The sequence below is a fragment of the Oncorhynchus kisutch genome, linkage group LG10 (assembly GCF_002021735.2).
Source record: "Oncorhynchus kisutch isolate 150728-3 linkage group LG10, Okis_V2, whole genome shotgun sequence".
NCBI classification, from domain to species: domain Eukaryota; kingdom Metazoa; phylum Chordata; class Actinopteri; order Salmoniformes; family Salmonidae; genus Oncorhynchus; species Oncorhynchus kisutch.
The window spans coordinates 21,330,948-21,348,108 of record NC_034183.2 but is presented as its reverse complement, the minus strand read 5'-3'; the positions used below and the strand labels follow the sequence as shown (position 1 = coordinate 21,348,108).

At 41.8% G+C, this 17,161-nt stretch overlaps 1 protein-coding gene across 2 annotated transcripts in view; it reads left to right on the top strand.

Moving 5' to 3' along the window:
• The window catches only part of LOC109897902 (DNA-binding protein RFX2-like), a 63,306-nt gene that overhangs the window by 14,691 nt on the left and 31,454 nt on the right, over positions 1-17,161 (top strand). For both annotated transcript variants that reach the window (XM_020492554.2, XM_020492553.2), the window contains exons 2-4: positions 5,293-5,405; positions 14,790-14,879; positions 15,351-15,433. In XM_020492554.2, coding sequence (XP_020348143.1) covers positions 5,301-5,405; positions 14,790-14,879; positions 15,351-15,433 — 278 coding nt within the window. In that variant the 5' untranslated portion in view covers positions 5,293-5,300. The remainder of the gene's footprint in view (positions 1-5,292; positions 5,406-14,789; positions 14,880-15,350; positions 15,434-17,161) is intronic.

Genomic DNA, 17,161 nt, shown 5'->3' with positions numbered 1-17,161 from the left:
GTTTCAAGAGGTTACACAGAGAAGGACTTGGCAGTCTCCTCAAACAGCTTTATATTGTGTGAGTTCCTATGTGATTAATGCTTAGACAACGATTGACAAATGCCAGCCTAAAGTAATGGAAGAATTACAACATTATCGACACCACTTGGCTATAAGGCTATTTATTACTTATCTAGACAGGCGTGTCTTTGGAATCCTCCTGTGTGGAAAATGTCAGTGGCACACCAGCTCTGTGGTAATCCATGCCAGGGTTTCTGTTAGGAAAATGTGGTGCCGGACATTTGACCGGCAGCGTTTTAATTTACCGGACATTTGAGAAATTTACCGGACCCATATGCATTGGGTGCGTAACCTGATTAGGGCGTCCACCCACGGTGCTCAGAATGACAGAAATCACATTTAGATTATGGTAATTCACATTAACAGAACATGCAAGTTGAGGATGCAACAACGATTACCCAATTCTGACGCACACCTTGAAGATGTTAGAATAACTGTCCACATTTTCTTTTCCTCAGCTAACAAGACGAGTAAGGAACAGCAAAATCACTAGCCAATGTCAATCTACTATCCACCAGTAGAAAGTCTAGCTATTCTATTGGTCAGCCTATTGAGAGGGAAATAGCTTACTCCATGCAGACTCTGAGACAGTTGTGTGACGATAGATCCCAAATTCATACAACAAGTAGGCCTAGGCTACATTATTATTATTATTTTTCAAGCAATGTGTCTAATGCAACAGACCAGAACGTTTAGCTTAAAATGTTGAACTATTATTTCTTCACATTATAAGTGCGCAGCAATACGCACAAGGCAGTAGGCTACGTGTGAATGGATGTTCTATAATGAAATTATAATAATAGGAAATCACTGTGGTCAAAAGCATATGACAGAGATGAAAATATCAATTAAAAATGTAGAAGGAGGGGAGATATAATATGCAACAACTAGCTTGGGTTGCTAATATGTTTAGTATTGTGCCTTTGGCTACTGGGCAATGAAAGAAAGTGTATGTAAAATAATTGCTTCCACGGATATGGTCGGATTTTGGCTAAGCTATTTTGAAGCCATGTTAGACATGCCTCATAATATGTAGTAAAATGTTCAGGTTTCAAACAATTAAGTATATGTTTTCAAAATGCATACTACTTCTAGCTCATTGCAAAGTGGCATGTGATGTACTGATGAAGCCTGCCTTCCGTTGCCTATGCATTTGCTGTTTGAGATGCTGTAGCAGTGAAGACATCAAAACTATGAAATAACACATGGAATCATGTAGTAACCAAAAATGTGTTATAACAAATCAAAATATATGAAATATTTTAGATTCTTCAAAGTAGCCACCCTTTGCCTCGATGACAGCTTTGCACACTCTTGGCATTCTCTCAACCAGCTTCATAAGGAATGCTTTTCCAACAGTCTTGAAAGAGTTCCCACATATGCTGAGCTCTTGTTGGCTGCTTTTCCTTCACTCTGCAGGTGTGTTTTGGGTCATTGTCCTGTTGAAAAACAAATGATAGTCCCACTAAGCGCAAACCAGATGGGATGGTGTATCGCTGCAGAATGCTGTGGTAGCCATGCTGGTTGAATTCTAAATAAATCACTGACTGTGTCACCAGCAAAGCACCCCCACACCATCACACCTCCTCCATGCTTCACAGTGGGAACCACACATGCGGAGATCATCCGTTCACCTACTCTGCATCTCACAAAGACACGGCGGTTGGAACCAAAAGTCAAACATTTGGACTCATCAGACCAAAGGACAGATTTCCACTGGTCTAATGTCCATTGCTCGTGTTTTTTGCTGTGCAAAGCTGTCATCAAGGCAGAGGGTGGCTACTTTGAAGAATCTCAAATATAAAATATATTTTGACTTGTTTAACAATTTTTTGGTTACTACATAATTCCATTCGTGTTATTTCATTGTTTTGATGTCTTCACTATTATTCTACAATGTAGGATAAGTAAAAAATAAAGAAAAACCCTTTAGGTGTCTCCAAACTTTTGACTGGTACTGTACATAGGCTAAAAAACATTAATTCGCAATGGGATTTTTTTGTTCTTCTCCCGGACAATTGGCCTGCACCATTTTTATTTATCGGCTTTTCTATAAAAAAATGTATCAGACAAAAGCCGTCTTTTACCGGCTAATGGGAATGCTGGTTCATGTCCATTGTTGTGAAAAAATCGTACTTCAATCATGTTTCACAATTTCCGTTAATAAGCCTAGGTATGGTGTTGCTCTAATTGTCCTCATGTCTTAATGTTAATCTTTTATTATTTGTCATCTGTCTTTAATTTAGTGTGTAGCTCTGAAGAAATTTGACACCAGAATCTAAGCAATCACAATGCATTTTACATTCATTCACTCACTCTCTAACTCTACTCTCTGTGTCAAAACAGATTTAAAAAATACTGAAATTTAAAGTGCTGGGGGTGTTTGAGCAGAGCTGAACAGCACCTGTTGCCCACCCACTAGCTTGACTCTAATGATGAATGACTGTCTAATCAAACAGTATTAAAAGCAGCCTGTTAATGGCCACTAAGCTATTCGTGCTTCAGGCAGTGTAGTACTGATCTAACAGGCAGCAAGCAAGCAGTGTTACTGTTACATATCTGCTTTGATTATGGTAGATGTGATACATCTTTGTGTATTATTATCCTGTGTAATGATGTGGCTTTTATAGCAGTAATCGTGTGTATATATAGGGAGTGGTTATCAGTCTGTAAATTATTTCCTTGTTGAGCCCGTGTCTGGTATGGTGGCCTAGTTTAAAAGGGAAATCTGCAGTTGAAACAACAACAACGGGGCACCCCGACACTGTTTTGGTAAAAAGTTGAGCAATGGGGCTAGATAAATCTATCATCATCTGCACATCGATCACTCCAGTGTTAGTGCTAAATTGTAATTATTTCGCCTCTATGGCCTATTTATTGCCTTTACCTCCCTACTCTTCCACATTTGCACACACTGTACATAGGTTTTTTGTATTGTGTTATTGACTGTACATTTGTTTATGTGTAACTCTGTTGTTTGTGTTGCACTGCTTTGCTTTATCTTGGCCAAGTCGCAGTTGTAAATGAGAACTTGTTCTCAACTAGCCTACCTGGTGGAATAAAGGTGAAATAAAAAATAATGTAACCACTCTCAAATTCATAGGCAGTGTATGGATGCAAGGACTGTTCACCCATGAGATCCAAATTATAGTTTTAACCACTTTTTAAAGCTATACAGTATTTGTTTACATTTACACTGTTTACAAACAATGGAATTCTGATGGAGTAAGACAGATGAACTAAGCTCATGAGGCATTTATACATTTTATTATTCAAGAATCAATAGGTATATATCATTAATGTAAAAGTCCACAAATGGATGTAGCAATCGCATATTGCCCCTTTACAGCTGCTCCTCCTGGACACTGATTGAGGATGAATAAGTAACGGAAGTGGCTTGTCCATGTCTGCTGACTGATTAGGCCTCATTTGTTTAGCTACTGATCTTCTAGAGATGTTCTGCCTCCTCCCTCCCGCAAAGACACCCAACCCCCTTCTCTCTCTCCCTTTCCTTCCCCTCCCCCTTGCTCTGTGGCCACACTCGAAAATTTCTGTGCATGAGCTTTAAAAAGAAAAGAGAAAGGAGGGAGCAGCAGGGAGGGAGAAGAGTGGGGCAAGGGTTGGTGGTGGTCGTCATGGATTCCTCACCATAGCAACTGGCAAACGTTTACAAAGCATTAAAGAATTTCCTCATATCAGCTGGATTATTGGAGCCTCAGAGAACGACTCTCATTTGAAACAAATGCTGGATATCATCAGGACCCTGGCCGTGCTAGGAGCCCCACTGGCATTTCCTTTTTTTTCTTTCTTCCTATTTTGGAGACACTGTTGATGTCTTTTTCTTCTTCCCTATCCCCCTTGCAGTTCCATTCTTCCCTACAACCCCTCCCTATCTTTCTCTCTATGAAAGAGAGAGCCTTTGTGTCACTCCATTTTTAGCTCTCCACACTCCCTTTTGCCATGCGGTGCACATTTTCACCCAATGCTAGTCAGAGTTTGGGGTACCAGTATGGGCCTCCTGAGTCCTGACAATACTCACAACAATGGTTTTCACCACAACTTTTCCACCTGCTTCCTTCCTAGCAGCTGGACTAATACTAAGTAGCCATTTTCTGCTGGCTTTACTATTGTTGTTAAATGAGGTGACTCAGTAGGGCCTGGGGCCTGGACCTCCACCTAGGCAATATGAAGCCCTGGCCACTCTCTGTGGCATGCTGTGAAAAGACCATTTGTTTGTTATGGCAGCACATGTGCAGGCCTGGCTCTGAGTAGGGATTCATTCTGACGGTTCTGTCTTGTCTGGCAGGGCTGCGCGTGTATACTCTTGTCTTGTATGTCCTTGCTCTGAATCCCAAGTGGTGCAGCGCTTTAAGGCACTGCATTAAAAAAAAAATGTTTTATTTAACTAGGCAAGTCAGTTAAGAACACATTCTTATTTACAATGACGGCCTACCGGTGAACAGTGGTTACCTGCCTTGTTCAGGGGCAGAAAGACCGATTTTTACCTTGTCAGCTCTGGGATTCTATCCAGCAACCTTTCGGTTACTGGCCCAACGCTCTAACCACTAGGCTACCTGCCACATCTCAGTGCTAGAGGCGTCACTACAGACTCTGATTCGATTCCAGGCTGTATCACAACCGGCTGTGATTGGGAGTCCCATAGAGCAGCGCAGCGTCGTCCGGGTTAGGGTTTAGTCGGGGTAGGCCGTCATTGTGTTAAGAGAATTATGTTCTCATGTTCATTAACCAATTCAATTAAAATACTCTGTCTGTTACTAAGAATTTGTAAGGTTCTTATTAAAATGAAACAGACAGAGGCCAGTCTACTTAGTCAGCAGGTTTATTTACGAGAGCTCTGCTTATCATTTCCTGTACATTGGTCTATATACCTCACATTTCGTCATAAATGTCCCTCCTCTCAGAAACAATGACAACATAGTTCACAAGTTGGTCACAAGTTGTCTGCCACAGTTCCTTGCCTGCTAACAGTCCCTTTTTCTTATGGACAAACATTATTTATCATTATACAGAGACAGGGTAGAATTCTGTTAGTTATAGTTCCACGTTAAATGTATACATCATTTAGTCATTCATAAAATTCACAACACATTGTAAATAAGAATTTGTTCTTAACTGACTGGCCTAGTTAAATGAAGGTAAACAAAAATACTACTAATAATAATCCCACTCCTCTTCCCTCTCTCCTCCCCTCATCCCGCTCTCCCCTGTAAGGTCCCAGCATGCAGAGTTCAGATGGAGGGTCCGATTCGCCGTCCAGTGTGGTGCTGCGTACGTCCACCTCCACCCAGGCCCCCGTGGTGCAGCCCGTCCCAGCCTCACAACAGGTACACTACTACAAAACCAGGCTCCACTCCCTCGCATGCAGCGCAGTGGTCTCTCTCACTCAACCACAACACTCTTCCTCACAGCACTCTCCCCCACGACCAGCAACACTTCACATTATGGTCTCTTTCAAACACAGAACTCTACATCAGAGTACTCTCTCACAAACATGATATTCTCCCCATGGGAGCCAAACCCCTCTCACACCTTGCACTGGGGAAGAGCAGCAGAATTCTCAAAAACCTGTTGATTTCATTAATAATTTATCATGACAGATACCAGATGTATTACACTTCAGAGCAATCCTTTAATGTGAATGTATTTCCTGTATATTAAGAACCACATACAGTGCCTTCAGAAAGTATTCACACCCCTTTACTTTTTCCACATTTTGTTGTTACAGCCTGAAGTTAAAATGTATTAAATTGAGATTTTGGGTCATTGATCTACACACACACAACACCCCATAATGCCAAAGTGGAATGTTGTTTGTAGAAACTTTTCAAAATGTATACAAAATAAAAACTGAAATGTCTTTTGAGTTAATAAGTATTCAACCCCTTTGTTATGGCATGCCTAAATAAGTTCAGGAGTAAAAATGTGTTTAACAAATTACATAATAAGTTGCATGGGCTCATTATGTGTTAAATAATAGTGGTTAACATAGTTTTTTAATCATGTAGAGTAGTGAATTTCAAGCACAGATTCAAGCACAAAGACCAGGGAGATTTTTCAATGCATTGCAAAGAAGGGCACCCAGCGATTTAATAAGGAGAAAAAAAAGTAGACGCTGAATATCCCTTTGAGTATGGTAAGTAGGCTTTGGATGGTGTATCATTACACCCAGTCACCACAAAGATACAAGCATCCTTCCTAATTCAGTTGCTGGAGAGGAAGGAAACTGCTCAGGGATTTCACCATGAGGCCAATGGTGATGTTAAAACAGTTGCAGAGTTTAATGGATGTGATATGAGAACTGAGGATGGGTCAACAACATTGTAGTTACTCCACAATACTAACCTAAATGACAGAGTGAAAAGAAGGAAGCCTGTACAGAATAAAAAATATTTCAAAACATGCATCTGGTTTGCTTCAAGACAATAAATACTGCAAAAAAATGTGGCAAAGAAATGTGCTTTTTGTCCTGAATACAAAGCGTTATGTTTGGGGCAAATTTTAAAGCATGGTGGTGGCTGCATCATGTTATTGGTATGCTTGTCATCGGCAAGGACTAAGGAGGAGTTTTTTTTTATATAAAAAGAAACAGAATACAGCTAAGCACAGGCAAAATCCTAGAAGAATACCTGGTCCAACAGACACTGGGAAGTGTCAGCAGGACAATAACCTAAAACACAAGGCCAAATCTACACTGGAGCTGAATAATTTTCTAAAGACTAATGGGCAAATAATGTACAATCCAGGTGTGCAAAGCTTTTAGAGACTTACCCAATAAGTCTCACAGCTGTAATCGTTGCCAAAAGTGTTTCTAACATTTATTGGCTCAGGGGTATGAATACTTATCTAATCAAGATACATTAGTGTTTTATTTTTCATTAATGTGAGTAAATATTATAATTTTTCTTCCACTTTGACAAAAGTATTTTGTGTAGGTCATTGACCAAAAATTACAATTAAATCCACTTTAATCCTACTTCTTTATAACACAACAAAATGTGGAAAATGTCAAGAGGTGTTTTTTCTTTAGAAGTATTTTAGACAGTATGGGTGTGTCTCTGTTTTAAAAAGGAATGCTTCTTCAAATTGTCCCAAATGCAGGTTTGCATAAGCCCTCTCAATGAGATCATGTGACTAGTGTCTTTGACATAAAATGGGAGATTCTCAACCATCGGTTTAATGTGGTAATCCACAAATTTAGAAATGTTGGATGTCACAGAGTCGATTGCTGCTACAATGGGTCTACCTGGTGGAGGAGACACCTGTTTGTGTAATTTAGCGACTGTGTAGAAAGTTGGTATCTTGGGAAATTTCACACATAAAAATTAAACTTCTTCTTTAGTGATTTGTCCTGATTCCAAACAGCTTTCCACTGTGGATGAGATCTTATGCTGGAATTCCAGGGTAGGGTCACAATTCAATTTGCGATAGAAGTCACCTTTAGATAGTTGTCGGTGACATTCATTCACATTTGTTTTGTATACAAATTCCTCCTCCTTTGTCACATTTGTTCCCATAGCAACGATTAAAACATTCCCAAACCAGAAACCGTGGATTGATGGCAGCATTCGCGTGAAACTGAAAGCGCGAACCACTGCTTTTAATCAGGGCAAGGTGACTGGAAACCTGACCGAATACAAACAGTGTAACTATTCCCTCCGCAAGACAATCAAACAAGCTAAGCGTCAGTATAGAGACAAAGTAGAATCTCAATTCAACGGCTCAGACACAAGAGGTATGTGGCAGGGTCTACAGTCAATCACGGATTACAAAAAGAAAACCAGCCCCGTCACGGATCAGGATGTCTTGCTCCCAGGCAGACTAAATAACTTTTTTGCCCGCTTTGAGGACAATACAGTGCCACTGACACGGCCCACAACTAAAACATGCGGACTCTCCTTCACTGCAGCCGACGTGAGGAAAACATTTAAACGTGTCAACCCTCGCAAGGCTGCAGGCCCAGACGGCATCCCCAGCCACGCCCTCAGAGCATGCGCAGACCAGCTGGCTGGTGTGTTTACGGACATATTCAATCAATCCCTATCCCAGTCTGTTGTTCCCACATGCTTCAAGAGGGCCACCATTGTTCCTGTTCCCAAGAAAGCTAAGGTAACTGAGCTAAACGACTACTGCCCCGTAGCACTCACTTCCGTCATCATGAAGTGCTTTGAGAGACTAGTCAAGGACCATATCACCTCCACCCTACCTGACACCCTAGACCCACTCCAATTTGCTTACCGCCCAAATAGGTCCACAGACGATGCAATCTCAACCACACTAACCCATCTGGACAAGAGGAATACCTATGTGAGAATGCTGTTCATCGACTACAGCTCAGCATTTAACACCATAGTGCCCTCCAAGCTCGTCATCAAGCTCGAGACCCTGGGTCTCGACCCCGCCCTTTGCAACTGGGTACTGGACTTCCTGACGGGCCGCTCCCAGGTGGTAAGGGTAGACAACAACATCTCCACCCCGCTGATCCCCAACACTGGGGCCCCATAAGGGTGCGGTCTGAGCCCTCTCCTGTACTCCCTGTTCACCCACGACTGCGTGGCCACGCACGCCTCCAACTCAATCATCGAGTTTGTGGACGACACAACAGTGGTAGGCTTGATTACCAACAACGACGAGACGGCCTACAGGGAGGAGGTGAGGGCCCTCGGAGTGTGGTGTTAGGAAAATAACCTCACACTCAACGTCAACAAAACTAAGGAGATTATTGTGGACTTCAGGAAACAGCAGAGGGAAGACCCCCCTATCCACATCGATGGAACAGTAGTGGAGAGGGTAGTAAGTTTTAAGTTCCTCGGCGTACACATCACAGACAAACTGAATTGGTCCACCCACACAGACAGCATCGTGAAGAAGGCGCAGCAGCGCCTCTTCAACCTCAGGAGGCTGAAGAAATTTGGCTTGTCACCAAAAGCACTCACAAACTTCTACAGATGCACAATCGAGAGCATCCTGTCGGGCTGTATCACCGCCTGGTACGGCAACTGCTCCGCCCACAACCGTAAGGCTCTCCAGAGGGTAGTGAGGTCTGCACAACACATCACCAGGGGCAAACTACCTGCCCTCCAGGACACCTACACCACCCGATGTCACAGGAAGGCCATAAAGATCATCAAGGACAACAACCACCCGAGCCACTGCCTGTTCACCCCGCTATCATCCAGAAGGCGAGGTCAGTACAGGTGCATCAAAGCTGGGACCGAGAGACTGAAAAACAGCTTCTATCTCAAGGCCATCAGACTGTTAAACAGCCACCACTAACATTGAGTGGCTGCTGCCAACACACTGACTCAACACCAGCCACTTTAATAATGGGAATTGATGGGAAATGATGTAAAATATATCACTAGCCACTTTAAACAATGCTACCTAATATAATGTTTACATACCCTACATTATTCATCCCATATGTATACGTATATACTGTACTCTATATCATCTACTGCATCTTTATATAATACATGCATCACTAGCCACTTTAACTATGCCACTTTGTTTACATACTCATCTCATATGTATATACTGCACTCAATACCATCTACTGTATCTTGCCTATGCTGCTCTGTACCATCACTCATTCATATATCTTTATGTACATATTCTTTATCCCCTTACACGTGTCTATAAGGTAGTAGTTTTGGAATTGTTAGCTAGATTACTTGTTGGTTATTACTGCATTGTCGGAATTAGAAGCACAAGCATTTCGCTACACTCGCATTAACATCTGCTAACCATGTGTATGTGACAAATAAAATTTTATTTTATTTAATAATCGAAGGAACTGACTTTAAGTCCTTAAGAGCCATTCTCTCGTCTCTACTCAGGTTATCATAGGATTTGTGTTTCTGTTTGTCTTTCAGTAAGTCACCTAAATAATTTTCAACAATCCTACAGAAGGTTTCTATGGAGGCATTGCCTCTGGGGGGAGGTATAAATGAACTTTTTTGTTCCAAATGTAGTTCTCTCAGAGTTCTCGGGTACCTCAGCTGGGTTAATAGCTCCATCTCCTCCTTGACTCACAGTAGGACAGGTAAGTCTATTCATTAGCGTGGTAGACCTATGTATACATCTCACTGAGGATGACATTTCAAGTGGGGTCATGCAAGTTTCACTCTTATCAAAGAACTCACTCAATCTCATATTACGGAAAAACTTGAATAGATCTATCTGGACATCAGTCATTTTTATTTTATTTATTTTATTTCACCTTTATTTAACCAGGTAGGCTAGTTGAGAACAAGTTCTCATTTACAACTGCGACCTGCCCAAGATAAAGCATAGCAGTGTGAACAGACAACACAGAGTTACACATGGAGTAAACAATTAACAAGTAAACAATTAACAAGTCAATAACAAGTCAATAATCATTTAAAAAAAGTCTATATACATTGTGTGCAAAAGGCATGAGGAGGTAGGCAAATAATTACAATTTTGCAGATTAACACTGGAGTGATAAATGATCAGATGGTCATGTACAGGTAGAGATACTGGTGTGCAAAAGAGAAGAAAAGTAAATAAATATAAACAGTATGGGGATGAGGTAGGTGAGTTGGGTGGGCTATTTACCGATGGACTATGTACAGCTGCAGCGATCGGTTAGCTGCTCAGATAGCAGATGTTTAAAGTTGGTGAGGGCGATAAAAGTCTCCAACTTAAGCGATTTTTGCAGTTTGTTCCAGTCACAGGCAGCAGAGAACTGGAAGGAAAGGGGGCCAAATGAGGTGTTGGCTTTAGGGATGATCAGTGAGATACACCTGCTGGAGCGCGTGCTACGGGTGGGTGTTGCTATTGTGACCAGTAAACTGAGATAAGGCGGAGCTTTACCTAGCATGGACTTGTAGATGACCTGGAGCCAGTGGATCTAGCGAGGGCCAGCCGACTAGAGCATACAGGTCGCAGTGGTGGGTGGTATCAGGTGCTTTAGTAACAAAACAGATGGCACTGTGATAAACTGCATCCAGTTTGCTGAGTAGAGTATTGGAAGCTATTTTGTAGATGACATCGCCGAAGTCGAGGATCGGTAAGTTTGGCGGCGTGAGTGAAGGAGGCTTTGTTGCGAAATAGAAAGCCGCTTCTAGATTTGATTTTAGATTGGAGATGTTTGATATGAGTATGGAAGGAGAGTTTACAGTCTAGCCAGACACCTAGCTACTTATAGATGTCCACGTATTCTAGGTCGGAACCATCCAGGGTGGTGGTGCTAGTCAGGCGTGCGGGTGCAGGCAGCGAAAGGTTGAAAAGCATGCATTTGGTTTTTACTAGGTTTAAGAGCAGTTGGAGGCCACGGAAGGAGTGTTGTATGGCATTGAAGCTCGTTTGGAGGTTAGATAGCACAGTGTCCAAGGAAGGGCCAGAAGAATACAGAATGGTGTCGTCTGCGTAGAGGTGGATCAGGGAATAGCCCGCAGCAAGAGCAACATCATTGATATATACAGAGAAAAGAGTCAGCCCGAGAATTGAACCCTGTGGCACCCTCATAGAGACTGCCAGAGGACGGGACAACATGCCCTCCGATTTGACACACTGAACTCTGTCTGCAAAGTAGTTGGTGAACCAGGCAAGGCAGTCATTAGAAAAACAGAGGCTACTGAGTCTGCCGATAAGAATATGGTGATTAACAGAGTCGAAAGCCTTGGCCAGGTCGATGAAGACGGCTGCACAGTACTGTCTTTTATTGATGGTGGTTATGATATCGTTTAGTACCTTGAGCGTGGCTGAGGTGCACCCGTGACCGGCTCGGAAACCAGATTGCACAGCGGAGAAGGTACGGTGGTATTCGAGATGGTCAGTGACCTGTTTGTTGACTTGGCTTTCGAAGACCTTAGATAGGCAGGGCAGGATGGATATAGGTCTGTAACAGTTTGGGTCCAGGGTGTCTCCCCCTTTGAAGAGGGGGATGACTGCGGCAGCTTTCCAATCCTTGGGGATCTCAGACGATATGAAAGAGAGGTTTAACAGGGATCAGGGATAGCTTCGGTACTGCGTGCAAGCTAGCTGTGAAGATCAGAAGTAGTGGTCCAGGGATTACGGCAGGAATCCGGCGTTGTTGTGGAGAGATAGTTATCCAGGCTAAAAAAAACTGTCTGGCTGTGCAGAAGGTAAAAGCCGCTAGCAGTGGCTAACAATGACTAAATAGCTTGTAGCTAGTTAGCTGGTTAGCTTCTGGAGGTTCAACATTTTTTAAATAATAGGGATTCCGTATCACATTGGGTGAGGCAGGTAACCGGAGGGTATAATCAAATAAAAAATCGAAAGTGATAAATATGGATCCGGTGAGTGTTTGGGCTAGCTGGGGACACTGCGATTCAGACAGTTAGCAGGCCTGTGCTAACGAGCGAACAGTTAGTAGACCGGGGCTAAACAAGCTAGCTGTTAGTAGTGGGTATGCAGTGGGTACAAATGATAACCCCTTATTGAAAACACTGAGGTGAGCGGATGTCAGGGTCTTACTTGATAAACTGAAGACATTTGCGCCTGTTGGACTGGGGGCCCATCCTGGGTCTCGATTGATAGGTGTTGCGTGGTGGTAGTGGATTTCTTCTTCCTCCGAAGTATGCGTCGAACCCTCTTACGTGCTGGGGGTGTTCGGTCGTAATCTTAGTCTGAAGGTCAGCATTACTCTTAATGAGATCATCCAGTTTAATAGAGTCATTAAGCTCGTCTCGTAGAGCTTGCTGTGAATTTTCAACTGAGGTTGCGATCTCGATAATATCCTTTTTAAGTTGTTCAATGATCAGAGTCATCAGGTCCAATGAACATTTATTTAGTATAGCACACCATCGTTCACAAAACTCTTCAGTGCGTTGGCCAAGTGAAGGCTCTTTTTGCCAACGTAGTCCGTGTGGGATAACACCATTTCGAACATACTCACTTAAAGTTACAATATGCAGGTGTTCTAGTTTTCCTGAATGAACAGTCTTGGAATTCATTACAAAGATTTTCCCAGGTGGCTTCTGGCCGGTCAAATAGAGACTCTGTTACTAAAATGTTGTCTCATTGTTGTTGGCTATATTCAAAAAGCCTCCGTTGGGTATCGTTAGAATTAGGTTCAGTTCCCATGTTGGCTAGGGAGTTGATTGATTAGGGTGCTGTCAGTGAGAGATGATAGTAGATTTAAACATTTTAAAAACATGAGCTGGCGCACACCCAGAATAATAGTTTGTGTGGAGGTGCTGACTAATGGCGAATAAACCCTAAACTACCAAAATAAAGAAAGTCTCACACTCCATGTGTAATTTCCCAGCAATTGAATGGGTATTTAGCAACGTTTCGGCATCACTGTGCTTTCTTCAGGGTAATGTCATGAATACTTGAACCAGGTTATGTAGACACACAGTGTAACCAATAACCAATTAAATTCATTAAAACGAATTAGTGAAACTGTTAAAAAATAGTATGTAGCATATTAAACATATTATGGTATTGTTATCATATAGAAACATAATTTAATATTGTACATCATATTAGCATCAACATACATTATTGTATCATTCAATTTCACATAATAATTTCATTTTTGTAATGTTTTGGTTCAACCTTAATATATAATGAACATCATCAACAGAGGGAACATATTAGATGTACGCTAATATTGAACAATCCAGGTGTGCAAAGCTTTTAGAGACCTACCCAATAAGTCTCACAGCTGTAATCGTTGCCAAAAGTGTTTCTAACATGTATTGGCTCAGGGGTATGAATACTTATCTAATCAAGATATATTAGTGTTTTATTTTTCATTAATGTGAGTAAATATTATAATTTTTCTTCCACTTTGACAGAGTATTTTGTGTAGGTCATTGACCAAAAATGACAATTAAATCGATTTTAATCCCACTTCTTTGTAACACAACAAAATGTGGGAAAAGTCAAGAAGTGTGAATACTTTCTGAAGGAACTGTAAATGTATCAACAAGCATTAGCCTACATGTGGATAAAGGCATCATAAATAATTTGATATCATGTTGTTGTGTGTGATCAGGCAGGAGTTTCTGATTAGTGCAAGTAGGACCTATAACCTTGTCTTGCCACAGCTGTTCAAAATTCTGGGAAAAGGACATTGGTTGATGAGCAAATCCATAGAAACCAAGCAGTTAAATATCCTTATGTTAATATTTTTGGATAGGGCATCATATTTGCATTGACAGCTGGCTATGCTTGAGAAAAGACAGTTCTGACCTTAAGGCCTATACTACACCGCCTCTGACATATCTCAGGCTTTTAGAGAAAGCAAATGGCATTTATTTTTGTTGTTATGAACACATCTCCCTTAACACTCCCCTAAAGAGGGAAACCAGCAGTAGTCATCTGCGACCGCCAAAGAAAAAAGCTGGCCCCAAATAAACCTACATTGCAGGTTGCCTGTAATTACTAAAAGCCTAGAATGGACCAAGACAAAAATGTGTTGGCTGGTAAGCTGCACTGCTGCTGAATAGCATCATCTTTCCCACCAGCAATCATTTCATATTTGTGTTGAAGTTTACAGAAGAAAGGCACAAGCCACAATGCACACAAGGAAGGAGATTATACCAAAAGTAATGTAGAAAATCCAGTCAAATCCCCTGTTCTGTGATTCTCTGGTGTTCATTAAGGGTTTAGGGATTGTATTTTAATTTTTTGTGTGTAAATAGATATAGTGTGTGTCTGTGTGTGGGCATTTGATGTGCTTACCAATAATTGTGCGTTTCCTCTCCCTCCAGAGGGTGCTGGTTCAGGCCACAGGTTCGGCCCAGAAGGGAGCGCAGGTGCAGCAGCTGTCAGTTCCTCGGGTGCAACAGGTCCCTCAGCAGGTACACTCCTCATCACCCCTTATTCCTTCTCCCCAGCCCCCAGGACACTCAGTCAGTCTAGCTTTAGCCATATGCACAGACCATGGCTCCATTCACAGTAGCATCAGACATATAGAGTCAGATTACATTCTCCACTTTATTGTAAGCGTTCTTGCTTTGGAATGGTATGGGCTTCTAACTGATAGAATTGATGTTAGATCTCAATTATATGTGCTTCAATTGCTCAGCAAGGATTTTATCTTTCTCAGTTTGACACGTTGGACTCACCTGCCACCTACTGACAGCACTGCGTTAAGATATGACCAAGATTATGATTATGGAAGACATGATTTACATTGAAGTTTCTTTCTTATTCATAACAAGCATAGATATCCTATCTAATGTCAAGGAATGAGAAACAGCCTAGATGTGGATACTCTCTCTTGATAATAGTGCTTCAAGGTTGATTCATTGGTTTCTCTCTCTCAATAGGTTCAGCAGGTCCAGCATGTTTACCCCTCCCAGGTTCAATATGTAGGAGAGGGGGGAGAGGCAGTTTACACTAATGGAACCATGTAAGTACTGCGGTGCTCTTCATTTAAGGCAAAGGAACGTGTTCCAGGCGCCTTTAAAATGATTCTAAATAGAAAACCATTAAAGCTAATAGAACATTTAATGTGAGATTGTGTATGTGTATATATATATATGTATATACAGTGGGGCAAAAAAGTATTTAGTCAGCCACCAATTGTGCAAGTTCTCCCACTTAAAAAGATGAGAGAGGCCTGTAATTTTCATCATAGGTGAAAAAAGCTAGCCTTAGCTTTCCTAACTGCCTGTGTATATCGGTTCCTAACTTCCCTGAAAAGTTGCATATCACGGGGGCTAATCGATGCTAATGCAGTATGCCACAGAATGTTTTGTGCTGGTCAAGGGCAGTCAGGTCTGGAGTGAACCAAGGGCTATATCTGTTCCTGGTTCTACATTTTTTGAATGGGGCATTCTTATTTAAAATGGTGAGGAAGGCACTTTTTAAAGAATAACCAGGCATCCTCTACTGACGGGATGAGGTCAGTATCCTTCCAGGAGACCCGGGCCAGGTCGATTAGAAAGGCCTGCTCGCTGAAGTATTTAGGGAGCGTTTGACTGTGATGAGGGGTGGTCGTTTGACCACAGACTCATTACGGATGCAGGCAATGAGGCAGTGATCGCTGAGATCTTGGTTGAAAACAGCAGAGGTGTATTTGGAGGGCAAGTTGGTTAGGATGATATCTATGAGGGTGCCCGTGTTTACGGATTTGGGGTTGTACCTGGCAGGTTCATTGATAATTTGTGTGAGATTGAGGGCATCAAGCTTAGATTGTAGGATGGCTGGGGTGTTAAGCATGTCCCAGTTTAGGTCACCTAGCAGCACGAGCTCTGAAGATAGATGGGGGGGCAATCAATTCACATATGGTGTCCAGGACATAGCTGGGGACTATGGTTTCAGATTCAGACACGGCTAGGACATCCGGGGTGGCAGAGTGCTAAAGCAGTGAATAAAACAAACTTAGGGAGGAGGCTTCTAATGTTAACATGCATGAAACCAAGGCTTTTACGGTTACAGAAGTCAACAAATGAGAGGCACTGATAGGCACTGCAGGGCCTGGATTCACCTCTACATCACCATCCTATATGTGTAATTAGGGTTGCAAAGATACCGGTAATTACTGGAATCTTCAGTAATTCTGTTAATTAAGTAAAACAATTTCCTGCAGTCAAATGACCAAATCGCCCTCTGATGGCCTCATGGGTGGATTGTTATTAATATTTTCATAATTATTAAACATTATTTCAATAAACCTGCCGAAAATCCCGTGTTTCTATGTGAAATAAGTCTGGCAGCACAACCGATTGACAAAAGTACTGCAAATTGAGAAATCATATGACTAAACTGTATAAAAAGAAGAAACTATGCTATGAAACAAAGAGAAATGATATATAGAATGATAGTAAAAAGCTTTGGAGCACCCTAAATAAAATTTGGCAAACTCCGCTCCATCATTCATTGAATCAGATGACTCATCACAAAACCCACTGATATTGCCAACTACTTTAATTATTTTTTACATTGGCAAGATTAGCAAATTTAGGCATGACATGCCTGCCACAAATGCTTACACTACACATCCAAGTATATCTTGCCAAGTCTAGGACTAAAAGGCTCCTCAACAGCTTCTACCCCCAAGCCACTACTCCTGAACAATTCATAAAAATCCCCACTGGACAATTTACATTTACCCCCATTGTACACTGCTGCTACT